Source organism: Coregonus clupeaformis, chromosome 17 (assembly GCF_020615455.1).
Source record: "Coregonus clupeaformis isolate EN_2021a chromosome 17, ASM2061545v1, whole genome shotgun sequence".
Taxonomy (NCBI): Eukaryota; Metazoa; Chordata; class Actinopteri; order Salmoniformes; family Salmonidae; genus Coregonus; species Coregonus clupeaformis.
In genome coordinates, this window is record NC_059208.1 from 25,075,954 (window position 1) to 25,102,612 (window position 26,659).

Sequence of the window (26,659 nt, forward strand, 5' to 3'; positions counted from 1 at the left end):
GATTATTACGTGACTTTGGGGGCAGGGTGGTTACGTCGTTACGTTGGAACGCCCTCTATTTGGTTTAGGGTAAATATCTGAGCAGAAGAATGGGATGAAGACTGATATGTACTCATGATATGAGTTTATAACAATAACTATAATTTACCAAATGTGTTCGCAAAGGTAAAACAATTTGCAATTCATTCCAAAGAGGACAACGCACTCACAAAATACATGAGAAATGTATGCAATTAGATAGCTAGAAACTGGCTGACAGTTTTTGGCTAGATATTATTCTGCAGAGCTAACGTTGGCAAGTTAGCTTGCTGCTAGCAAGTTAGCTAACTTGCTAGCGTTATCGTCGGACAAGCTAATAGCTAACCCAAATAGTAGTTCGCTTGCCATTTAGTCTGTGAAATACATGGATTTCATTCATATATTCATCTAACTTTCTTTGCCCTTGTCATATCACCATCTTTTAGTTAGCTAACTATACGTTAGTTAGGTAGTTAGCCCTGTTAAAAATGTAACGTTAGCTAGCTAACTTAGCCAGCTTACTTATTGCAAAGTTAACTAGTTACTGTAGCATTAGTTACCATAGTAAATTGACAACTAACGGCCAGCTAGCTAAACGTTTTGTTGCTAATTAATATCCTATCTTTCGATCATTAAATGTTCATATAACGCTTGTTTTATCACTCGACTATTGCCACTTTTAATAACCAACATGCTAGTTAGCTAACTAACCGCTTGTGTAACTTGAGCTAGCTAGCGATAATCTAGCTAGCTAGTTTACGATAGCCTGCTAGCTAACTACCTCGTTTAGTAAATTAGGCTAGTTAGCTATTTTAGTAAGTTAAGCTAGTTAACCACATATTTTCATATTATTCTTTGACGTTTGCTAGTCAACTCAACATACGAGTTGATTAACTAGCTAACTAGCACTGGTATGAATGATTGTGCATGATGTTTTAATCAGTAAAAGGTGTCAGTTGGGTGAGTATATGTGGTGTCATTTTAGCCAGAATAGATTCTGACCCTACACTTGCTTACAGTTGCACTGGGGTCAGACATGCTTCCTGTTTAGATTAAGACACTGCTGAGCTGGCACAAGATATGGCTCGGAAAACGTACCTCAATCCAGGGATGAGAAAGATGAGAAATGCATTGTACTCTGAATTTTCCCATTATTCCAACTGTTACACGAGAAGATTGAACGACTGATAGCTCATAGCCACAGCTACCATTATGGAATTGCTGCTGTGGCTTCTGCTACCTACCATGAGGACGAAAAGGTCACTTTTATGGAAAAACTAGAAGTCATTCAATCTTCTCGGTGTAACAGTTGGTATAATGGGAGAATTCGGAGTACAATGTATTTCTCATCCCTCAATTGAGGTATGTTTTCTGAGCTATATCTTGCACCGGCTCCGCGGTGTCTTAATCGAAACTGGAAGCCTGTCTGACCCCAATGCAGCTGTAAACAAGTGTAGGGTCTGAATCTATTCTGGCTAGTGGCATGTCTGAACAGCTTGTTTGAAAGCCAGTTGGCTTACTAGAGAGGACGTTAACTAGCTAGCCAGCTATCTGTTTGAAGAACGTTTTTGCTTTATGAATCAACTGGAATACTGCTGACCAATGTGAGCAAACTATCATGCTAGCTAGCTAGTTCAACAAGACAATATTGTTTATTCTGTTACTTAAGCCATATAGCTAGCTAGCTAATCACCTTCCCATAGGGTGCCAATTGAATGGGTATCAGATAGTTAACCTTCGCAGAGGGTATTGTATGTGTGGTTTACATTAAAGAGAAAGATGGATGCTTAACCTGGTCTAACCATTACCTTTTTGTTTTGTTTTCAGCTGCCACAGACAGACAGATCATCAGTCTCCAGACGTTGTGAAGATGAGCAAGAAGGTTCCTTATCGTCCAGGGATCACTTTTGAAGTTGGTGCTAGAATTGAAGCTCAAGACTATCTACAAAAATGGTATGTAACAGTCAAGTTCCTTTATGTAATCGTGTGCATAGTGTAACATAGTAGAGGTTTTATTTTGTTCTTGTATTAATTTGTCTTCTTTCTTATACAACCTTCTAGGTACTCCTCACGCATTGAGGACATTGATTTCGATGAGGGGAAGATGCTTGTCCACTTTGATCGTTGGAGCCATCGCTATGACGAGTGGATCGCCTGGGACAGCACTCGACTGCGGCCTCTTGAAAGGCCAACACTCCGTAAAGAGGGACTGAAGGAAGAGGAGGGGGAGATGACTGTAGGTGTTTTTGTCCAGCCACAGACTATTGCTCAATTAGTCTCTCCACGATTCCTCGCATCCTATTTCCTTGACGCATTCTCAATCGTATTGGAGGAGAAGGTCCAAGGTCCCTCCCCTCAGACCTTCTTCTCCATTTGAGAAGATGTGAGGAATTTAGAAAATATTAATTGGGAGAGTCACAGACTCCCCCACGTACTCTTGCTTGCAATATATGGATGGATTTGATTAAACTCATATGGCATGCCAAGAACTCACAACAGCTTTCTCTGGGTTAGAGACAGTTTGCCTCATGAGGAGTTTTGTTGCAGATGGATGAGTGTGCAGTCAATCGGATGAGTGATAGATGGATAGTAGTAACATAAAGATTCTGAGTGAACTAAATATTTAAAATAATTAACTCATTGTTTATGCCTTATATCTTATAAATATTTTTACCAGGAGAGACTCAGCGAGATGTCAGCATCTCGCCTTGATGAGCTTCCTGGATGTACAGAGAGCACAGAGGACCAAACAGAGTTACCGCAGCCGAGACAAGTATACATACATTCCCAGTGTCCCATTTTTCAGTGATTTGGCTGAATTATTAACTGCTTGGCTCACTCACTGTTTCAGTTCTTCACATAACACAGCTTTGGTCAAAACTGTCAAATCATTTTTGTTGAGGCATAACTGAATCTGACATATAGCTATACCAGAGTTTAGGCATTGCCATACTGCAGCGCTATACTGTGGTCTAAAGGGGCTCATTCTGTGTCATTCAAGCTTTTTGTCTTTGTGTTCCTGTCATATGTTTGTAACATTTATCTTTGAGCTTTTCGTGTTACAGACTTTCCCCTTTGCCTTAAAGGTCCAATGCAGCGACTATTATCTCAATATTAAATCATTTAGTACCATACTGTGATTGTTTTCAATTAAAATGGTCAAAAATAAACAAAAATAGCTTCTTAGCAAAGAGCCATTTCTCAAGCAAGGATTTTGCTAGGACTGTCTGGGAGTGGTCTGAATGAGGAGGGGAAAACTGAAAACTTGCTGTTGTTGGCAGAGAGGTTTGGAACTCTCTTTCTTATTGGTCTATTAACTAATTTACCACCTGGTGATGTCACCAGGCACTCCAAAACTCCATCCCAACACAACAGGCTGAAATTTCAGGCAGCCTTTTCAAACAGCTCTTACATAAAAGGGCATTATCATTCCAACCTCAGTTACTGCACTGGGCCTTTAATGAAATGTTCAACCTACACTTGCAACCTTACAAGAAATTCCTTACATCCTGAATCAGAAAACATTTAATGCTTCTACAGTAATGTGGATACAAGTACAGTATCTATACTGGACAAAAATATAAATGCAACATACAACAATTTCAAAGATTGTACTGAGTTACAGTTCATAGAAAAAAATCTGTCAATTGAAGTAAATTCATTAGGCCCTAATCTATGGATTTTACGACTGGGCAGGGGAGCAGCCATGGGTGGGCCTGGAAGGTCATAGGCCCACCCACTTGGGAGCCAGGCACAGCCAATCAGAATGAGTTTTTCCCACAAAAGGGCTTTATTACAGACAGAAATACTCCTCACCAAACTTTTGTCTCTCATGGCACGTGTTTGTGAAATACATATTTAGAGTAATGGAGGTTTGTGTTTGGCTTGTTTTACAGGAATTGAGAGATGGTGAAGAGGTGCTTGCTCGATGGACAGATTGTCGCTACTATCCTGCAAAGATTGAATCTGTAAACAAAGAGGGTATTTATCACTTTAACTATTTCTAAGACAGGAGCAGGACATATACCAGTACACACAACACATTGACTTGCAATTGTGTTCCCCAACCTAAGTGTCTTTGTTAAATTCTAGGTACCTACACGGTGCAGTTTTATGATGGAGTTATTCGCTGTGTGAAAAGAATTCATATCAAATCCATGCCCGATGATGCAAAAGGACAGGTGAGCTGGTCACATGATCATACAATCAATTCTGGAATCAGCATGAGCATGGCATTCCTCCAATAGAAGAAATGAACATGTAGCTTAGTAAGAATCTGCCATTATAGCTAAGAATCTGGCATTATAGCTAAGAATCTGCCATTATAGCTAAGAATCTGGCACTATAGCTAAGAATCTGGCACTATAGCTAAGAATCTGGCACTATAGCTAAAAATCTGCCACTATAGCTAAGAATCTGCCACTATAGCTAAGAATCTGCCACTATAGCTAAGAATCTGGCATTATAGCTAAGAATTGGCATTACACTGTACACAATTATTAGGCAAGTTGAATGTTTGAGGATACATTTTATTATTGAACAACTACAGTGCTCTCGGTCAATCCAAAATGTTAATAAACCTGAATATTTAAGAAAGTAAAAGTGAGGTTTTGGCTTTCTTTGGAGAATATCTATGTGTGCATAATTATTGGGCAACTATTAGTGTGCAGAATTATTATGCAACTAAATGAAAAACGAAAAGTTCCCCATCTCACTTGTTTATTTTCATCTGTTAAAGTGAGAATAATAAACAAACAACTCAAAATTTACAAAAAACATTTCTGACATTTCAACAACAATAAAAATCAGTGACCAATATAGCCCCCCTTCTTTTCAATAACAGTCATAAGCCTTCCATCCATGGAGTCTGTCAGTTTCTTGATCTGTTGACTATCAACTTTTTGTGCAGCAGCAATCACAGCCTCCCAGACACTGGTCAGAGAGGTGTACTGTTTTCCTTCACCGTAAATCGACCGTTTAAGAAGGGACCACAAGTTCTCAATAGGGTTTAGGTCAGGTGAGGAAGGGGGCCATGTCATTATTCTTTCATCTTTAAGGCCTTTACTGGCTAGCCACGCAGTGGAGTACTTCGATGCATGCGATGGAGCATTGTCCTGCATAAAAATCATGGTCTTCTTGAAAGATGCAGACTTTTTCCTGTACCACTGCTTGAAGAAAGTGTCTTCTAAAAACTGGCAGTAGGTTTGGGAGTTGAGTTTGAGTCCATCTTAAACCCGAAAAGGTCCAACTAGCTCATCTTTAATAATACAAGCCCATACCAGTACCCCACCTCCATCTTGCTGGCGTCTGAGTCGAAGTGGAGCTCCGTGCACGTTACTGATCCAGCCACAGGCCCATCCATCTGGTCCGTCAAGAGTCACTCTCATCTCATCAGTCCATAAAACCTTTGAAAAATCGGTCTTCAGATATTTCTTGGCCCAGTCTTGACGTTTCAACTTATGTGTCTTGTTCAGTGGTGGTCGGGTTTCAGCCTTCCTTACCTTGGCCCTGTCTCTGAGCATGGAACACCTTGTACTTCTGGGCACTCCAGGTAGGTTGCAGTTCTGGAATATGACAGCACTGGAGGATAATGGGTTCCTGGTAGCTTCACGTTTGACTCTTCTCAAATCTTTGGCAGTTAATTTGCGTATTTTTTTCTCAACACGGTTCTTGCGACCCTGTTGACTATTTGCAACAAAAAGTTTGATGGTTCTGTGATCACGCCCCAATAGCTTAGCAATTTCAAGAGTGCTGCATCCCTCAGAGTCAGTTAAATCTCTTTTTTGGCCCATTTTGCCTGAGGAAAAGAAGCTGCCTAATAATTATACACACCTTGAGATAGGGTGTTGATCTCCTTAGGCCACACCCTCCCTCATTACACAAATACACATCACCTGATATGTTTAAATCCAATAAGCATTCCAGTTTATGCAGCTTGGAGTTGGGAAATATGCATAATAATGATGATATGGTCAAAATACTGACTTGCCTAATAATTGTGCACACAGTGTATAGCTAAGAATTGGCATTTATAGATATACTGATTAATAGAAGGCAAGTAAACATTTCTGAAAGTCTATTGTAGGTTGTAGACAGTGTAGGATACCATAATTTTCTATTTCACTTCTCCCTCTTTTTCAGAAGGTAAAGGGCAACAGGGAATTGCTGGATTTAATGCGAAGGCTGATTCCCACAGTCCTGGCAGGATAGACTTGCTGGCATCTCCCTTGTTCCAACCAGCAGACACTCTCAAGGAGACCACAGTCTAATCTTACTTACTACTTAATTAAGATTTCATTTATTTGACTTAGAATGTTTTACTTTAGTGTGCAGCACACTTGGAAAGTAGTAGCTAATAGTTAAAACAGATGTCCGTACAGGCTAAATATAGTGATTCTTTACTATTGAGGCTTACTGTTTTCTCACCGACCAAGGTCGTGACCTAGTCTTACATCTAGAGAATCTCTTTAGTCAGGGTTAAGCAGGTTCCTTCTCCACACACTAAGTCCGAGTCCCAAATGGTAGTAGGGTACCATTTGGGACGTAACCTAATTAACTTAAAGCAGCAGCCTTTAGAATAGATGCATTTATCAGACGTTTGATCTAACCAGGAGTCTCTAATACTACTAATAATAACAAAATATGAACACATTGGATTTAAAGTGCCTTTCAAACAACAACAAGGACAATGTACAACAAAACGAAATAGAAAAAAAGCTATGGATAAAACAACTCTCTCCTCCAACAGGACTGGATAGCCCTGGTGAAAGCTGCCTCAGCTGCAGCCAAGGGCAAAGGAAGCAGTACGCCTCGTACCAGTGCCAACAGCAACAAGGACAGGGACGACCTTCACGGAGGGAAGTCTGACGATGAGGATGGTGAAGAAGAGATGGATGAAGAGCTGCAGGATCAGTCCGACTCTGACAAACTGGGTAACTTGAGTCCTCTCCTTATGGTCCCTGGTCAAAAGTAGTGCACTATATAGGGAACTATATTGGGACACAGCCTTAAAAATGAATTGTCATTTCTCAGTGCCTGTTGTCATGCAGCTAGTATGTTAGTATCATACAGCAGTGGTATCATTTAGATGTTACTGTTGTCATGTTGCTAGTATGTTAGTATCATACAGCAGTGATATGGAGTAGTGGTATCATTTAGATGTTACTGTTGTCATGTTGCTAGTATGTTAGTATCATACAGCAGTGATATGGAGTAGTGGTATCATTTAGATGTTACTGTTGTCATGCAGCCAGTATGTTAGTATCATACAGCAGTGATATGAAGTAGTGGTATCATTTAGATGTTACTGTTGTCATGCAGCCAGTATGTTAGTATCATACAGCAGTGATATGGAGTAGTGGTATCATTTAGATGTTACTGTTGTCATGCAGCCAGTATGTTAGTATCATACAGCAGTGATATGGAGTAGTGGTATCATTTAGATGTTACTGTTTCACCCCAGAGGGTCCAGGCCTGTAAAACCACAGGTCATATTTCACCCCAGGGCCCTCATTCTTAGTTAACCATCACATTTACAATGTGTCTCCCAAATGGTACCCTATTCCCTTTACAGTGCATTACCTTTGACCAGGGGACTGGGTCAAAAGTAGTGCACTATAGAGGATACAGGGTGCCATTTGGGAGACACATTGTGTGTTGGGTTCCAACCGGTTCTATTCCTCTGTCTTCAGGATCCCATGAAGATGATGCTGACTGCAAGAAGGAGCGGACAGAAGTCCAGGTGACGTCCCAACAACAGGTACCAGCTAGTTACTACTGTAGTGTAGATAATATCCCAACAACAGGTACCAGCTAGTCACTACTGTAGTGTAGATAATGTCCCAACAACAGGTAACAGCTAGTCACTACTGTAGTGTAGATAATGTCCCAACAACAGGTACCAGCTAGTCACTCACTGTAGTGTAGATAATGTCCCAACAACAGGTACCAGCTAGTCACTCACTGTAGTGTAGATAATGTCCCAACAACATGTACCAGCTAGTCACTCACTGTAGTGTAGATAATGTCCCAACAACAGGTACCAGCTAGTCACTACTGTAGTGTAGATAATGTCCCAACAACAGGTACCAGCTAGTCACTACTGTAGTGTAGATAATGTCTCAACAACAGGTACCAGCTAGTCACTCACTGTAGTGTAGATAATGTCCCAACAACAGGTACCAGCTAGTCACTCACTGTAGTGTAGATAATGTCCCAACAACAGGTACCAGCTAGTCACTCACTGTAGTGTAGATAATGTCCCAACAACATGTACCAGCTAGTCACTACTGTAGTGTAGATAATGTCCCAACAACAGGTACCAGCTAGTCACTACTGTAGTGTAGATAATGTCCCAACAACAGGTACCAGCTAGTCACTACTGTAGTGTAGATAATGTCCCAACAACAGGTACCAGCTAGTCACTCACTGTAGTGTAGATAATGTCCCAACAACAGGTACCAGCTAGTCACTCACTGTAGTGTAGATAATGTCCCAACAACATGTACCAGCTAGTCACTCACTGTAGTGTAGATAATGTCCCAACAACAGGTACCAGCTAGTCACTACTGTAGTGTAGATAATGTCCCAACAACAGGTACCAGCTAGTCACTACTGTAGTGTAGATAATGTCTCAGCAACAGGTACCAGCTAGTCACTCACTGTAGTGTAGATAATGTCCCAACAACAGGTACCAGCTAGTCACTACTGTAGTGTAGATAATGTCCCAACAACAGGTACCAGCTAGTCACTCACTGTAGTGTAGATAATGTCCCAACAACAGGTACCAGCTAGTCACTACTGTAGTGTAGATAATGTCCCAACAACAGGTACCAGCTAGTCACTCACTGTAGTGTAGATAATGTCCCAACAACAGGTACCAGCTAGTCACTCACTGTAGTGTAGATAATGTCCCAACAACATGTACCAGCTAGTCACTCACTGTAGTGTAGATAATGTCCCAACAACAGGTACCAGCTAGTCACTACTGTAGTGTAGATAATGTCCCAACAACAGGTACCAGCTAGTCACTACTGTAGTGTAGATAATGTCTCAGCAACAGGTACCAGCTAGTCACTCACTGTAGTGTAGATAATGTCCCAACAACAGGTACCAGCTAGTCACTACTGTAGTGTAGATAATGTCCCAACAACAGGTACCAGCTAGTCACTCACTGTAGTGTAGATAATGTCCCAACAACAGGTACCAGCTAGTCACTACTGTAGTGTAGATAATGTCCCAACAACAGGTACCAGCTAGTCACTACTGTAGTGTAGATAATGTCCCAACAACAGGTACCAGCTAGTCACTACTGTAGTGTAGATAATGTCCCAACAACAGGTACCAGCTAGTCACTACTGTAGTGTAGATAATGTCCCAACAACAGGTACCAGCTAGTCACTCACTGTAGTGTAGATAATGTCCCAACAACAGGTACCAGCTAGTCACTACTGTAGTGTAGATAATGTCCCAACAACAGGTACCAGCTAGTCACTACTGTAGTGTAGATAATGTCCCAACAACAGGTACCAGCTAGTCACTACTGTGGTGTAGATAATGTCCCAACAACAGGTACCAGCTAGTCACTACTGTAGTGTAGATAATGTCTCAACAACAGGTACCAGCTAGTCACTACTGTAGTGTAGATAATGTCCCAACAACAGGTACCAGCTAGTCACTCACTGTAGTGTAGATAATGTCCCAACAACAGGTACCAGCTAGTCACTACTGTAGTGTAGATAATGTCCCAACAACAGGTACCAGCTAGTCACTACTGTGGTGTAGATAATGTCCCAACAACAGGTACCAGCTAGTCACTACTGTAGTGTAGATAATGTCCCAACAACAGGTGCCAGCTAGTCACTACTGTAGTGTAGATAATGTCTCAACAACAGGTACCAGCTAGTCACTCACTGTAGTGTAGATAATGTCCCAACAACAGGTACCAGCTAGTCACTCACTGTAGTGTAGATAATGTCCCAACAATAGGTACCAGCTAGTCACTCACCAAATAAGGCTGTCTTCTATATACCACCCCTACATTGTCACAACACAACTGATTGGCTCAAACGCATTAAGAATGAAATAAGTTCCACAAATTAACTTTTAAGGAGGCACACCTGTTAATTGAAATACATTCCAGGTGACTACCTCATGAAGCTGGTTGAGAGAATGCCAGGCGTGTGCAAAGCTGTCATCAAGGCAAAGGGTTGCTGCTTTGAAGAATCTCAAATATACAATATATTTTGATTTGTTTAACACTTTTTTGGTTACTACATGATTCCATATGTGTTATTTTATAGTGTTGATGTCTTCACTATTATTCTACAATATAGAAAATAGTACAAAAAAGAAAAACCCTTGAATGAGTAGGTGTTCTATAACTTTTGACTTGTACTGTATATATATATAGATATAAAAACAAAAGAGAAAGAAAAGACAGACTTTGCTCCATAGTATGTTTATTGGTTTTTCTAAAGTTGTCTCCCAAATGGCACCCTATTCCCTATATAGTGGACTGCTTTTGACCTGAGCCCATAACAAAAGTAGTGTACTAAATACAGAATAGGATCCCATTTGGCACTCTACCTAAGAGTCAATTCATGACAGCAATCCCACTGTGTATTCCTCTCTGTGTTCCTCCAGAAGGTGCCAAGAACAGCAGACTGTGATTCCATACAAGGGCAGACCCAGAGAGAGACTGGGTCCTCAATGACAGGCTCTCCAGCCAAGTGTCGGAACAGGCGTCTGAAGCACCACTCTGCGGAGTCCAACAGGTAGCTTTTGACAAGATAGCTGTTGACTTTCAATGCACCTAAAATATCTGTGGTTTATTTATATATATCATAGTGTATTGTAATCGGGTAATAATTTGTATTTAATAATGTCATTGTAAGTTGTACTTGTAATTCAGATTTTTGCTGCTATTTGTACAATCATTTGTCAAATAATGAGGAACCCATTCTCATGGTTAACAGCAACCAGAACCAGAGACCGTCCAGGCCGCCCTGCTCCATCACTACTCTGTCCGCTGGGGAGGACACCATGTCAGCTCCAGAGTCCATGCTGAGTCCCTCCCCCAGACACAGCTGCCCTGACATGGCTACCTCAGGTCGGTCTGCTGAGGGACAGGATCATAGTGGAAAAAGTACTACCACTAACTAACTCAAAGTAGTGAATGCTCTTAGACACAAGTGGTGTTACCAATATTTACTTTATCTATATAGTTTTTGGAAGATTTTTTTGGGGAAAAAAACAAAACTAATTGCCTCAGAAGACTAGGGCTGTGATCACTGTCAGCACAAAACTATTTTCCATGATGATTCTTACTTGTTCATTTGGTGGTTGTTAAGTGGCATGGCTGTGCTTCCTCTTCAACAGGGCATGGTGAGGCGGTTCCTACAGGCTCCCCCAGGAGCTCAGAACAGATCCAGAGGAGGAGACGCTCCCAGCGCCTGGCCACCGTCAGCCCTGATATAAACTCGGACTCCAGCGTGACCTCTCACCCCACCACCACCCAGTGCCCTGACCCCTCACCCCATGGGAGGGAGCACAACACATCTCACAAAGACCCCTCCTCCACTCCAGAGGGTGAGTGCAGCCTTGAGTGACAGGATTTCTTCCTGGCTACCTACGTGACCTGGGTCATATTAACTAGGAACCAAATGGAAGCAAATGGGCCGAAACAGGGAGGGAACTACCTGAACTTGTCAAATTAGAAACGCTTGTTTTAATTTAAATAAATGTTTCTACAGTGTGCACTAATGAACACGACCCTGACCAAGAAACAAGATGAACAACAAGGAAAGCACATCTATTTATTCACCCCTGAATCTATTCTGTGTGTGATGTTCCTCCTTAGATCAAGTGGCAAACTCTGTGGAGAGGGCAGAGTCATCGACCCTCCACAACTACTGTGTCGGCATACCACCTAAACCTCCAACTACTGCCTCCATCCTCACACCATCTCATTCACCAATCACACACAGAGACCAGCTGACTGACGGGCCATCAGCCAATCATACGGCAGTGGCAGACAAATTCCCACCCTTAGCTGCAGGTAATGCATGACTGGGCAAGTTATTTATTCTCAACGGCTGCATCTAAAAATGGCACCCTATTCCCTACAAAGTGCGCCAAAGTAGTGTACTTTATAGGGGAATAGGGTGCCGTTAGGGACACATTGTACAGTATAATGTACACTACCAGTCCAAAGTTTGGACACCTACTCATTCAAGGGTTTTTCTTTATTTATTACAATTTTTTACATTGCAGAATAATAGTGAAGACATCAAAACTATGAAATAACACATATGGAATCAAGTAGTAAACAAAAAAGGTTAAACAAATCAGAATATATTTTATATTTGAGATTCTTCAAATAGCCACCCTTTGCCTTGATGACAGCTTTGCACACTCTTGGCATTCTCTCAACCAGCTTCACCTGGAATGCTTTTTCAACAGACTTGAAGGAGTTCACACATATGCTGAACACTTGTTGGCTGCTTTTCCTTCACTCTGCGGTCCGACTCATCCCAAACCATCTCAATTGGGTTGAGGTCAGGGGATTGTGGAGGCCAGGTCATCTGATGCAGCACTCCATCACTCTCCTTCTTGGTAAAATAGCCCTTACACAGTTGGAGGTGTGTTGGGTCATTGTCCTGTTGAAAAACAAATGATAGTCCCACTAAGCCCAAGCCAGATGGGATGGCGTATCGCTGTAGAATGCTGTGGTAGCCATGCTGGTTAAGTGTGCCTTGAATTCTAAATAAATCACAGACAGTGTCACCAGCAAAGCACCCCGACACCATAACACCTCCTCCACCTTGCTTCACGGTGGGAACTACATATGCGGAGATCATCCGTTCACCTACACCGCGTCTCACAAAGACACGGCGGTTGGAACCAAAAATCTTCAATTTGGACTCCAGACCAAAGGACACATTTCCACCGGTCTATTGTCCATTCCTCGTGTTTCTTGGCCCAAGCAAGTCTCTTCTTCTTATTGGTGTCCTTTAGTAGTGGTTTCTGTGCAGCAATTCGACCATGAAGGCCTGATTCACACAGTCCCCTCTGAACAGTTGATGTTGAGATGTGTCTGTTACTTGAACTCTATGAAGCATTTATTTGGGCTGCAATTTCTGAAGCTGGTAACTCTAATGAACTTATCCTCTGCAGCAGAGGTAACTCTGGGTCTTCCATTCCTGTGGTGGTCCTCATGAGAGCCAGTTTCATCATAGCGCTTGATGGTTTTTGCGACTGCACTTGAAGAAACTTCCAAAGTTCTTGAAATGTTCCGTATTGACTGACCTTCATGTCTTGAAGTAATGATTGACTGTTGTTTCTCTTTGCTTATTTGAGCTGTTCTTGCCATAATATGGACTTGGTCTTTTACCAAATAGGGCTATCTTCTGTATACCCCCCCTACCTCGTCACAACACAACTGATTGGCTCAAACGCATTAAGAAGGAAATAAATTCCACAAATTAACTTTTAAGAAGGCACACCTGTTAATTGAAATGCATTCCAAGTGACTACCTCATGAAGCTGGTTGAGAGAATGCCAAGAGTGTGCAAAGCTGTCATCAAGGCAAAGGGTGGCTATTTGAAGAATCTAAAATATATTTTGATTTGTTTAACACTTTTTTGGTTACTACATGATTCCATATGTGTTATTTCATAGTTTTGATGTCTTCACTATTATTCTACAATGTAGAAAATAGTAAAAATAAAGAACAAACCCTTGAATGAGTAGGTGTGTCCAAACTTTTGACTGGTACTGTATGTTAGATCATTTCCTAAACCATCTGTGTTATTTGTAGCCCCTGGTAGGAGGACAACCAGGACCCCTAAACTGAACAAGCACACCAGGGAGCCAAGTAGGTTTTCTCCTCAAGCTCATTCCATATTATTGTAGTTTGATCGTATTACGTTTAACCATGACTTTTCATTTCCTTCACGGGTTACTGCAATTATAATTCATGTTCCAATAAGACGCTGATCTTTACGAAGTCCTCTCTGTCCGATAGAATGAAAGCATACTCAAACGCGCTTCAGCCCAGCTTGAACATAAAGGGTGTCAGGTGCTCGACTGAGGGACTTGATAATCCAGAAAAGCATTCCTTTCCCCTCACTGTGCCTCTCTCCTCTGTGTGTCACCTCTCACTCTTTCAGTCATGAACACCAAGCGGTCTGACGACCCTACGTCTCCCAACGACCTGGACCACTACAAGTGTAAGATCCCCGGGTGCTCCAAGGCCTTCCGCAAAGCCAAGCTGCTGGACTACCACCTCAAGTATTACCACAACGCTGACAAGGACCTCCAGGACTCTGAGCTGACAGGCTCCCCAGACAGGGCTGGTCGTACCCGGGCCACCTCAGCCTCCATGCCCACCACCACCCTGCTGGAGGTCCCTGACAACGCAAAGAGACGCAGGACTGTCTCCACCTCATCGTGTATGGATTTAGATTTCATTCATTTGAAAACACAGTTAGTTGTATGTAACATGAATACACAAATTCACAAAACGGTGTTCCAAATGACACCCTATTCCCTATGTAGTGCACTACTTTTGTCCAGAGCCCAACCTTATACTCTGTCTCACCCCCCTCTGTCCCCCAGCTCTGTCCCTTCAGGGCCATATGTTTATACTGTCTCCTCTGTCCCCTCAGGGCCATATGTTTTATACTGGCTCCTCTGTCCCCTCAGGGCCATATGTTTTTATACTGTCTCCTCTTTCCCCTCAGGGCCATATGTTTTTATACTGTCTCCTCTGTCCCCTCAGGGACATATGTTTTATACTGTCTCCTCTGTCCCCTCAGGGCCATATGTTTTCATACTGTCTCCTCTTTCTCCTCAGGGCCATATGTTTTTATACTGTCTCCTCTGTCCCCTCAGGGACATATGTTTTATACTGTCTCCTCTGTCCCCTCAGGGCCATATGTTTTTATACTGTCTCCTCTTTCCCCTCAGGGCCATATGTTTTTATACTGTCTCCTCTGTCCCCTCAGGGACATATGTTTTATACTGTCTCCTCTGTCCCCTCAGGGCCATATGTTTTTATACTGTCTCCTCTGTCCCCTCAGGGCCATATGTTTTTATACTGTCTCCTCTGTCCCCTCAGGGCCATATGTTTTTATACTGTCTCTTCTGTCCCCTCTGGGGCCATATGTTTTATACTGTCTCCTCTGTCCCCTCAGGGCCATATGTTTTATACTGTCTCTTCTGTCCCCTCTGGGCCATATGTTTTATACTGTCTCCTCTGTCCCCTCAGGGCCATATGTTTTTTATACTGTCTCCTCTTTCCCCTCAGGGCCATATGTTTTTATACTGTCTCTTCTGTCCCCTCAGGGACATATGTTTTATACTGTCTCCTCTGTCCCCTCAGGGCCATATGTTTTATACTGTCTCTTCTGTCCCCTCAGGGCCATATGTTTTATACTTTCTCCTCTGTCCCCCAGCACTGTCCCCTCCGGGCCATATGTTCCAACTGGACTGTACTGGACTGGGGGGCTGTCTGAAACCTCCCAAGTTGAACAGGAAGAAGCGCTCCTCTGCCTCCATGAGCTCTGACAGCACAGAGCTGTCTCTCCCTCCGCCGCCTCAGGAGAAGAGCTTTGAGTCCCTCCACGACAAGATCCTGAAGAAGGTGATCGATAAGGACAAGCACCTGGAGCCAGGTTAGTGGCAGGGCAGTGGGCCTTCCTGAGGGCGTGTAAGGCTACGTCCCAAATGGCACCCTATTCCCTATATAGTGAACTGCTTTTGTTTTCCAGTTTTATTGTCACATGCACAGGATACAGCAGGTGTAAAACAGCACAGTGAAATGCTTAATTGGCCAGCTCTTTCCCAACAATTAGAAGAAAAACACCTGAAATACAAGAGAAGAAAAATAAACAGTCAAAAGTAGTGCACTATATAAGGAATAGGGTGCCATTTGGGACGTAACTTAAATCAACACAGTTAGCCGCAGAGGACTGTGATCACATTATGTACATGTCTCCTACAGGATTAATGAAGATTGAGAAGAAGGTGAAACTGGAGGAGAAATGCCAGATGATCGGTGAGATTGTGTTCAATTTCTCTTGTTGCGGTCGTACTAAATAAAGTATCTCAATTATTCCCACAAACGAGTTGATGATTAAATATTGTTCTGCTTTTCAGGAAAAAAGAAGGACAAGGATAAAGAGAGGAGGAAAGAGAAGGATCACTTCAAAATCAAACAGAAGAAGAAGAAGAAGAAGAAGAGGAAATCCAAGCAACACTGTACGTTTAGTTGAGGTGCTGTATCTTAATGCTTCTCCAAGGGCTCTTGCTGTTGTGAATCCAAGCAGCACTGTAAGTTTAGTTGAGGTGCTATATCTTAATGCTTCTCCGCAAGGGCTCCTGCTGTTGTGAATCCAAGCAGCACTGTAAGTTTAGTTGAGGTGCTGTATCTTAATGCTTCTCCAAGGGCTCCTGCTGTTGTGAATCCAAGCAGCACTGTAAGTTTAGTTCAGGTGCTGTATCTTAATGCTGGTCTTTTTGTTAATCTCCAAGAGGTCCTGCTGTTGTGTGTAGTATGTTGTCATGTTATAGCTTATTGTAAACATATATCCAAGATAAGATGAGACAAAAGATAGTACTTTATCAATCCTCAAAGGCAGAATTTGATTGCACCAGTCAACACACACAACACCAGTAAATACATAAGAAAGGATACACAGGCATTAGAAGTAGCACATCAATGCATCATAAAAACGAATTCTGTGTGTTCTCCCCTGCAGGTTATTCGGACTACGATGACATGTCCCTGTCCTTCCTGGAGCGGTCTACGTCGTCTTCTCTCCACCGCTCCTCCACCTCCTCTTTCACTTTCCCCTCCTCCTCCTCCTCCTCCACCTCCAGGCACTACCTGTACCCCCGAGCCATCCTCTCTGTCGACCTCACCGGAGAGAGTGAGTGGGAAACGCCTGACAGGGCAACTTTTATAGATATTTATGTATATACATACATACATACATTACCAGTCAAAAGTTTGGACACCTACTCATTCAAGGGTTTTTCTTTATTTTTGTACTATTTTCTACATTGTAGAATAATAGTGAAGACATCAAAACTATGAAATAACATATATGGAATCATGTAGTAACCAAAAAAGTGTTAAACAAATCAAAATATATTTTATATTTGAGATTCTTCAAATAGCCACCCTTTGCCTTGATGACAGCTTTGCACACTCTGCTAGTGTATGTGTATCAACCAAGCACATGTCATCTTTACGTTAATGTGCTGTTCATATTGTTGAACTCACATATAGGCACAATGTCTGAGAGGTCAGATTGTTGTTATTGTTCTTTATTACACAGCATTACTCTGAATCAGACATGTTGACCCTACAGAATGGTTTTTTTCTGAGGAGAGACTTTTGTGTCATATTCTTAGGAAGTGTACACATTGCTGAAGAATATTGTTGTAGAATATTGAAAAAGGAAAGTATCCTATCTGCGCACTTGTGGGTTTTTGAGACGGAATTCATTTTTTCTAGGTTGACATTGTGAGGGAGTATTTACTAGTTATCTAACTATCAGTTTTAGTTTTAAGATTCTGTCAGTTGTTCTGCTAGAACTGAATCATGGGGACCCTCAAGGAGTTCCATAACACAGTCCCACTCTTAACCGTCACCTATAACTTTCCACCTGAAATGAAGAGCTGTGTACATTACATGAATGTACATCATAATGTTGTACATGAAATCAAACAGTAGTCATTTTGCTTCACATCATGTCTATTGAAGTGTTTACATATGAGTTCATGACAGCCTGTGGGATGTTCCCTCACATAGGGAACAGCAGACATCCACTGAAGGTGCTGTGGTTATTGTGATCGTCGTAGATCCAGTAGCCTGACAAGAGACTCATTTGGACCATGTCCCCTTTCTCCAACTCTAGAATCACTGCATTGGATAGATAATGGTTGGCCTTTTCATTCCACTGACCGGACCACATAACATACTTGCCATTCTTATACAACAGAACAGACAACCCCTTGGAGGTTTTGTTGTCTATGGCAGTGAATCTGATGAAGTAGACCCCTCTCACTGGTGCTGTGAAGATACCTGCCTCAAGAGGTGCTGTGAAGAAATCTGCCTCAGAGGTGCTGTGAAGATACCTGCCTCAAGAGGTGCTGTGAAGAAATCTGCCTCAGAGGTGCTGTGAAGATACCTGCCTCAGAGGTGCTGTGAAGATACCTGCCTCAAGAGGTGCTGTGAAGAAATCTGTATCAGAGGAGAGGCAGGGAGACATCAGCACTGTTCAAGTCTCAGACACTGGAGCAGCATGTTAGTGATGTTGGACTACAGTACCTTTAGCCGGACCCCTGTGGACGTGTGTCTATACATGTAGATTGGTATGTAAGCAGTACCTGTAACTGAGCAGTAGGCTTGGCCGATGTTGGGGAAGACTTTGCGGTAGACCACTGTGGTGACTGTGTTAAAAGGTCCTGCTGTATGTCACGAACCGGCTCAAGTTCATAACAAAAGGGAGACACGTGGAGACAAGGAATACTCAAAGTATATATTTATTAACTAAAGTAAACTAAATCAAATAACAATGGTGTGTGTAATCAGTAATCAGTAGTGTAAGTGAGTGTTTGCATGCATAAATGTAATATGGAAAGGTGTTGATAGGTGCCAAAGCAAACAACCAAAAAGCCACAAAAATACCACAACCAAAATCAAAGTATCTGCCTGGAGAGAGTCTCCTCAATGAATGTGGAAGAGGTCCATTTATGCTGGGACACACCTGGCCCAGGTGTTTCCCATGTAGCTGACGACCCTCCCAACTCCGCCCATCGGCATCCTAATAAGGAAACAAGAGCAAAGAGAGAATACGGCAGACAGAGTGGGAGGGTCGTCACATATATTACCTAAACCAGCGTAGAATGCCACCTTTGGTCTCTCTGTGAAGCCAAAAGGTTTTAGAGCAATATTGAGGAATGTTGAGAAAGATACAGGAACTAGTGAGACCATATTACATGGTAACAGATGACATGATGCTGAGAGTCTGTTTATTGTGCTGTATCTGCGTTCACTGTCTTCAGGTCTTCCACCGCTGTCTCACCAACAGTCACTCTGGCCCACATGCCAGCTGCTTGGACTGGAATTATAGTAAAAAATGATCAGATATCAACATTTATATAGAAGACCCAATATAAAATAAGTAATTTAGTACAGTAATTTAAAGAATGTGAGCAGTGTGTTTACACTTTTTATTCTCTCTCTCTCGCTCGCTCGCTCCCTCCCCATCCTCCCTCCCTCCCTCCCTCCCTCCCTCCAGACCTGTCAGACATAGACTTCCTAGAGGACTCGACCACAGAGAGCCTGCTGTTTAGTGGAGATGAATACAACCAGGTAGGGTTGTCACAATACTACCATCATTTGTTTATGGCAACAAAGAAAACACGAAGCAGACTAAACTCCATGGCCCTTTAAGAACCTCCTCTATGTAAAAGATAGTGTGCTATAGCTTAGGAAATGTATATATGTGACAACATGACTAAGGGGGTTTGTTTTGAACCCTCCAACCAGGACTTTGACTCTCTGAACATGGAGGACTTCCAGGAGGAGGATGAGGACGGTACCCAGGAGATCGTCCGCTGTATCTGTGAGATGGACGAGGAGAACGGATTCATGATTCAGGTATTGACTGGCTGACTGGCTGACTGGCTGGCTGACTGACTGGCTGGCTGGCTGGCTGGCTGGCTGACTGGTGACTGACTGGCTGACTGACTGGCTGGCTGACTGACTGGCTGACTGACTGACTGACTGGCTGGCTGGCTGACTGACTGGTGACTGACTGACTAATGACTGACTGACTGGTGACTGACTGGCTGACTGGCTGACTGACTGGCTGGCTGGCTGGCTGACTGGTGACTGACTAACTACTGACTGGCTGGCTGACTGGCTGACTGACTGACTGACTGGCTGGCTGACTGACTGGCTGACTGGCTGACTGACTGACTGACTGGCTGACTGACTGGCTGACTGACTGACTGACTGGCTGGCTGGCTGGCTGACTGACTGGTGACTGACTGACTAATGACTGACTGACTGGTGACTGACTGGCTGACTGGCTGACTGACTGGCTGGCTGGCTGGCTGACTGGTGACTGACTAACTACTGACTGGCTGGCTGACTGGCTGACTGACTGACTGGCTGGCTGACTGACTGGCTGACTGGCTGGCTGGCTGGCTGACTGGCTGACTGACTGGTGACTGACTGACTAATGACTGACTGACTGGTGACTGACTGACTGACTGACTGGCTGGCTGACTGGCTGACTGACTGGCTGGCTGACTGGCTGGCTGACTGGCTGACTGGCTGACTGACTGGAGCCCTCAGACTATTGTTCTGGCTGAGGTAGGGTTGGAAAATTCCAGTCCCTTGTGGTGTAAATTCAACACCAGGGACACCTATCAATGTTAAATGAATCACTCTTTATTATCAGTTAACTGGAGAGGTTACAACAAACACACGTACAAAGTACAAGTCTGCCACAAGCTCCGCCAGGGCGGTCCCTTCAGTCCTCTTATATACTGCTACTCAAAAAACCTACATAGGCCTGGTTCATAGGGTTGGTTCCTGCAGGTGACTTCCAGAACATATTCTGGGTGTTGGTCTGAGGTGGTGGTCACAGTCACCTGCAGGAACCAGGATGGAGCAGAGAAGATGCATACTGTGTACATTTCAAGGCTATCTCTTCAGACTATAAAATGTTCCCTTATACCCTCTCCCCAAATTCCCAGGTTTTCCAGAAATCCTGTTTAGAAGATTCCTGAAATCAGGGCGGAATAAGTCGGAAATCTGGAATCCTCCGACCGGGATTTCTGTAAAAACTGGGAATTTGGGGAGAGCAGACATAGTAATGGGGCCTAAACATGTCTGTTGTTATCATGTGTTTAAACATGGTTCAGACCTGGGTTCAGATAGGATTTGTTTCCCCCTAAACACACACACTTCAGTCTCTCTCTCTCTCTGTTTCAGTGTGAGGAGTGTATGTGCTGGCAGCACAGTGTGTGCATGGGGCTTCTGGAGGACAGCATCCCAGATCAGTACATATGTTACATCTGCAGAGACCCTCCAGGTAACACACTGTAACTTCATACCCTACACTCCCCTAACTATAGATCTAGGATCAGATTACTCTACTCCCCAACCTAAACCATTACGGGGATGAAAAATAATCTCACCCTGTTGTCAGTGGTTAGAGGCAATTTTTTGCCTGGTTCCCGATTCGTGTGTGCTCTTGCCAACTCCATTGCGGTCATTGTCAAGCCAAACATGACAGTGGCGCAGTGGTCTAAGGCACTGCATCTCAGTGCTTGAGACGTCACTACAGACCCCCTGGTTCGATTCCAGGCTGTATCACAACCGGCCGTGATTGGGAGTCCCATAGGGCGGCGCACAATTGGCCCAGCGTCGTCCGGGTTTGGCCGGGGTAGGCCGTCATTGTAAATAAGAATTTGTTCTTAACTGACTTGCCTAGTTAAATAAAGGATTAAAAAAAAATGAGTGACAAGGAGTTGGCGTGATAGCACAAACAGACTGGCACTGAGGTTAGGCAACTTCTACCTACCCTATACAATTTACAAACAAGATATTCATACATTATTATTATCATCAACATGTTGGTTGTCTTCCTGACGTATCCGTTTGTTTTTGTTGTTTAGGTCAAAGGTGGAGTGCCAAATATCTCCATGACAAAGACTGGTTGAACAAGGGTCACATGTATGGCCTGTCCTTCCTCTCTGAGAACTACTCTCAGCAGAACTCTAAGAAGACTGTCTCCACCCATCAGCTGTTAGCAGACGTGTTCAGTGTTAACAACATACTACACGGACTACAGCTCAAGATGGACATACTACAGTAGGTCACCTTTCAACACGAAGGGCAACATTTTCATCACACAAAAGAGTGCAGATCTGTGCAAAGAAAACTGTGAAACCCATTATAATGTTTTTTCTTCTTCAAAGATGTGAGTTTAAAGGGGGCCCCATAGGGCTCTGGTCAAAAGTAGTGCACTATAAAGGAAACAGGGTGCCATTTGAAACGCAGCCATGGTCATTTGGAGTTAAAATGAACCGTTATTTTCTTGTCCACCTATAGGAACAAACACAATCCCAATTTGCACTTCTGGGCTCGGTCGTGGGTGAACTCTGACGAGGACCAGCCCATGGGCGGTCTCCCTGACTGCATTCACTTCACAGATCACCTTGACGACAAATCTCTGGACAACCAGAACTCCTCCAAGCCAGACACGTACATCACCAGCGAACACAGGTACACGTTCAGCTGTCTGTGTAATACGGTGTTTTTAGTAGTGATGGGCACTGATATGCAATCTAACAATATCCATATCGTATTGAATTATTGATATTGGTGCCCGTCACTAGTTTACAGTGTGTTCATAGATGTATGTGATTGATCATTGTCTAGGCTTTGTAATCACTCTTCTCTGCCCTACAGCTACCAGAAACCCCCCAGCCCCGGACAGCTGGAGCACCGGCCCGCTGCAGACCCCAATAGCTCCAACAGCCAGGAGGGAGGAGGGGTGGGGGCGGAGTTGGTGGTGGCTAATGCTAACCCCGCCTCCCACTCCATCCAGTTCAAGGAAGAGGAGGTAAGAAAGGTGTTGATCTTAATTGCCTCTTGTTTATTTATTTTTTAAATTAAATTTTACCTTTATTTAACTAGGCAAGTCAGTTAAGAACAAATTCTTATTTACAATGACGGCCTACACCGGCCAAACCCGGACGACGCTGGGACAATTGTTTGCTTTTAAGAAGATCACTTTATTCATCAGTTATACACCAGGTCCAGCTGGAATGTGACTTCTACTTTATCCCAACCCCTCCGAAAGACACACATACAGGTTGGAGATGTTGGAGCAGGGGGCTGCTTTATCCCAACAACCCCTCATAAATACAATACATATACTACATGGAGAGGTTGGAGCAGGGGGCTGCCACACGGCACCGTGGAGCAGTTGTTTTGGGGTGTTAAGTGCGCAACGGCAGGCCATGGTATCTAGGATTTGATTCAAGTAACCCTCCGGTTGCCAGCTCACTTCCGGACAGATTTTTCCTGTCAGACCCGGGATTCGAACTGACAACCCTCCGGTTGCTGTCTCGCCTCTCTAACTACTAGGCTACCGGCATTCATTTACATTTTTTAACTGTAAAATGTGTTGCGATCAATTTTGATTTAGATTTTGATGGTTGAGTTAATGCTGTGTGTTGTCAACAGAAGACGACTGCCGTGGCTTTGCCTGGCTGCCTGGATGAGAGGGGTTCAGACTCAGTGCTGGATGTGCCTGGCTGCCTGGATGAGAGGGGTTCAGACTCAGTGCTGGCTGTGCCTGGCTGCCTGGATGAGAGGGGTTCAGACTCAGTGGAACATGCCAGGAACTGTCTCCAGTGGCAGATGAACCTCCTCACTCACATAGAAGATGTTCAGAACCAGGTGGCAGGCAGAATGGACCTCATAGAGAAGGAGCTTGATGGTAAATGGGGTGGCCTGGGTGGTCTAGAGAAGGAGCTTGGTGGTAAATGGGGTGGTCTAGAGAAGGAGCTTGATGGTACATGGGGTGGCCTGGGTGGTCTAGAGAAGGAGCTTGGTGGTAAATGGGGTGGTCTAGAGAAGGAGCTTGACGGTAAATGGGGTGGTCTGTCCTATCCAATAAATACTGTCCTATCCAATAAACTAATAATACACTGTCCTAGCCAATAAACTAATAATACACTGTCCTATCTATAAACTAATAATACACTGTCCTATCAATTAACTAATAATACACTGTCCTATCCTATAAACTAAGAATACACTGTCCTATCAATAAACTAAGAATACACTGTCCTATCCAATAAACTAATAATACACTGTCCTAGCTTATAAACTAATAATACACTGTCCTATCTATAAACTAATAATACTGTCCTTGCCTATAAACTAATAATACACTGTCCTAGCCTATAAACTAATAATACACTGTCCTAGCCAATAAACGAATAATACACTGTCCTAGCCAATAAACTAATAATACACTGTCCTAGCCAATAAACTAATAATACACTGTCCTAGCCAATAAACTAATAATACACTGTCCTATCCGATAAACTAATAATACACTGTCCTATCCTATAAACTAATAATACACTGTCCTATCCTATAAACTAATAATACACTGTCCTATCCTATAAACTAATAATACACTGTCCTATCTATAAACGAATAATACACTGTCCTATCTATAAACTAATAATACCAATGGAGTGGGAGGGAATGACTCTGTTGTAAATGAAGAAGGAACTAACTCGTTCTTACCTTATTAGATCCTAACCGTCTCTCTCTCTCTACGTCCCTCAGTGTTGGAGAGCTGGCTGGATTTCACTGGGGAGTTGGAGCCTCCGGACCCCCTGGCCAGACTGCCTCAGCTTAAACACCGCATCAAGCAGCTCCTCACAGACCTGAGCAAGGTGCAACAGATGAGCACCCTGTGTTCTGTGTGAGTTTGTGTTAGCCAGAGTCTGGCCTGGGTCTGGCCTGAGTCTGGTCTGGCCTGGGTTAGCATGGCAACAGCACTAGGCACCTGGTGGCATCACAGCACTGCACATAGGAGAGTCCTATCCAAACCCAGGGTGTACCCACTACCCGCTGACATAGACAGACAGAACCCCCTCCTCTCTCTGTGGAGCCGAAGCACACCGTCTGCTGTGGGCCATAAACTGTCAAACTGAGCACACCTTCTCCTCCTAGACTGACTGGGGGAGTGATGCTTTAGTTGGCTCAATACAAGGGGAATGAATGAATGTATAGAGATCAACAGGAAAGAGATGAGTCCAGTGGACTCTTGGTATTAGAAAGAAGAGTGTTTTGAGTTGGAGTAACTGAAAAATCTGAGTTGACGAAATGGGACTTCTGGATTAAAGGTCAAAGTTGAATACAGTGTTAGCCTGTAGGGCCCAGGACGTTTGTCATTTTAACTAAGACTCCCTGTTATGAAGTTACCACAACGTTTTCAAAAGAGGAATTGTTATTTTCATAACCAGAAGTGAGGTTTGAACACATACTTCAATTAGATTATCAAAATGCAATGAGATCACCTCATCATGGTCCCTTCCCAAATAGAACCCTATTCCCTTTATAGTGCACTACTTTTGACTGTAGTGCACTACAGTATGTAGGGAATATAGGATGCCATTTGGGAAGTATCCCATCACTCTTTTGCCTCAGTAGGAGCAGAGCTGTAGAAGCCTTGCTTGTGCAATATGAGTTAATGCGAAACTAAGTCACCAAGGTGAATGTTAGATGATATTATAGCAAGCTTTAACCTGCCAGAAATCTGTTCTGTTTGTAAGCGTGGTCTGAAACTTGCTTGAGATGTTTTAAAATGTCAAGTTCCTCCTCAAATTCACGCTTTCATTCGATTATTTGATTAAGAAAACAGTGCTAACATCAGTCATTTAGCTACTGCATTCTGAGTTAATTTCTGAATCTAATGCCACATTTTACCATCATTAACTAAATGGTGTTTCATTCTCTAATGTGCCAAGTGTAAAAGTATGACCCACCAAGTTTACAATGTTATCATTCTCACTGATTCAACATGGGAGAAGATCATGGGTATATTTGACTGGTGTATATAATATACCCATCCACAGACATAAGACTGTGTCTTCAGGATATCTCCATGACAACCACAAAATGGCCTTGATGTCATGGGACACCTGTGGCACATTGTCGCTGAGTCTGTCCCAAATGGCACCCTATTCCCTATGTAGTGCACTACTTTTGACTAGAGCTCTATGGACCCTGTTCAAAAGTAGTGCACTATATGGAATAGGGTGCCATTTGGGACGCACCTTCTGTCTGTGGTGTTCTGATGCTTTCAGTACGTCGCCAGTATGGGTCCCACGTCACATTAACACGACAAAGTCTTCTGACTAAGTGGACACGTTTGAGTTGTACCACAGTAAGCTAATTGCCAGCTGGATGTAAATGTGTATAAAAAGCAATGTGTTGATTGCTGTTATTGGTCATTTATGTACAGTTTTTTAATAACTGTAAAAATGAGGAAACATCTATAGAAGGCATAAGAGGACAAAATATACTTGAAGAAAAATGCCTATGTTTATTTAGTATTTCTATTAACCTGTATAAAAAGTGTTTTAGAACCAGCCGGTAGGGTATAAAACAAGGTAAATTTTTATTGACATATACCAGCTGTACATTAAGAGTTTATTTAAGACCTGTTCTTTATGTGATTTACTACATCTACAACGCCATTAAAAAAGATATTCTGGATATTTTATATCTCGTCTTACCATTATTATTTGAAATGATATATAATATATATATATTACCAACTTGGTGTGTGTTATACTCTTACACATTGTTGTTAAATTGTGTTGTGTGTTGCTGGACTTCTCCATGTTTTATGTCATTTGACCTCAGAAACCTGTCATCCGTTGGGTCTTGAAAGAGCATCGTCCTGAAGGTACAAGTCATGTTCACCTGGATCCTATTTATTAGTGTAAACCGTATAAAAAATGTGCAACATAAACAAGAGTTTCTTATTGGACAAATTCAGATAGTCTCTCCCCGTTT

General features: G+C 42.9%; 1 protein-coding gene across 8 annotated transcripts; it reads left to right on the forward strand.

The window, feature by feature from the left end:
- Positions 1–59: 59 nt before the first annotated feature.
- On the forward strand, positions 60–26,363 carry LOC121586090 (PHD finger protein 20-like protein 1). Of its 8 annotated transcripts, none has more exons than XM_041902555.1 (27): positions 60–165; positions 1,846–1,971; positions 2,080–2,254; positions 2,696–2,791; positions 3,915–3,999; positions 4,111–4,199; positions 6,160–6,162; positions 6,767–6,950; positions 7,710–7,777; positions 10,663–10,793; positions 10,995–11,164; positions 11,398–11,607; positions 11,879–12,076; positions 13,838–13,894; positions 14,190–14,471; positions 15,477–15,695; positions 16,025–16,078; positions 16,180–16,281; positions 16,782–16,952; positions 19,332–19,405; positions 19,583–19,693; positions 21,038–21,137; positions 21,724–21,919; positions 22,160–22,333; positions 22,520–22,682; positions 23,300–23,555; positions 24,419–26,363. In XM_041902555.1, the coding sequence occupies exons 1-27, from the start codon at positions 152–154 to the stop codon at positions 24,559–24,561; spliced, it is 3,651 nt and encodes a 1,216-aa protein (XP_041758489.1). In that variant the 5' UTR covers positions 60–151; the 3' UTR covers positions 24,562–26,363. The 8 variants fall into 8 exon arrangements, with proteins under 8 accessions (XP_041758489.1, XP_041758491.1, XP_041758492.1 ...); XM_041902557.1 differs by having other exon boundaries at positions 23,303–23,555; XM_041902558.1 differs by having other exon boundaries at positions 22,520–22,673.
- Positions 26,364–26,659: the final 296 nt, after the last annotated feature.

What these genes read in the sequence shown, in the direction of transcription:
- LOC121586090 (XM_041902555.1), top strand. An exon ending in ACAGGATCATAGTGGAAAAA is followed by an intron (nt 11,165 to 11,397) that starts GTACTACCACTA and finishes CCTCTTCAACAG; the next exon opens with GGCATGGTGAGGCGGTTCCT. An exon ending in TACATCACCAGCGAACACAG is followed by an intron (nt 22,334 to 22,519) that starts GTACACGTTCAG and finishes TCTGCCCTACAG; the next exon opens with CTACCAGAAACCCCCCAGCC.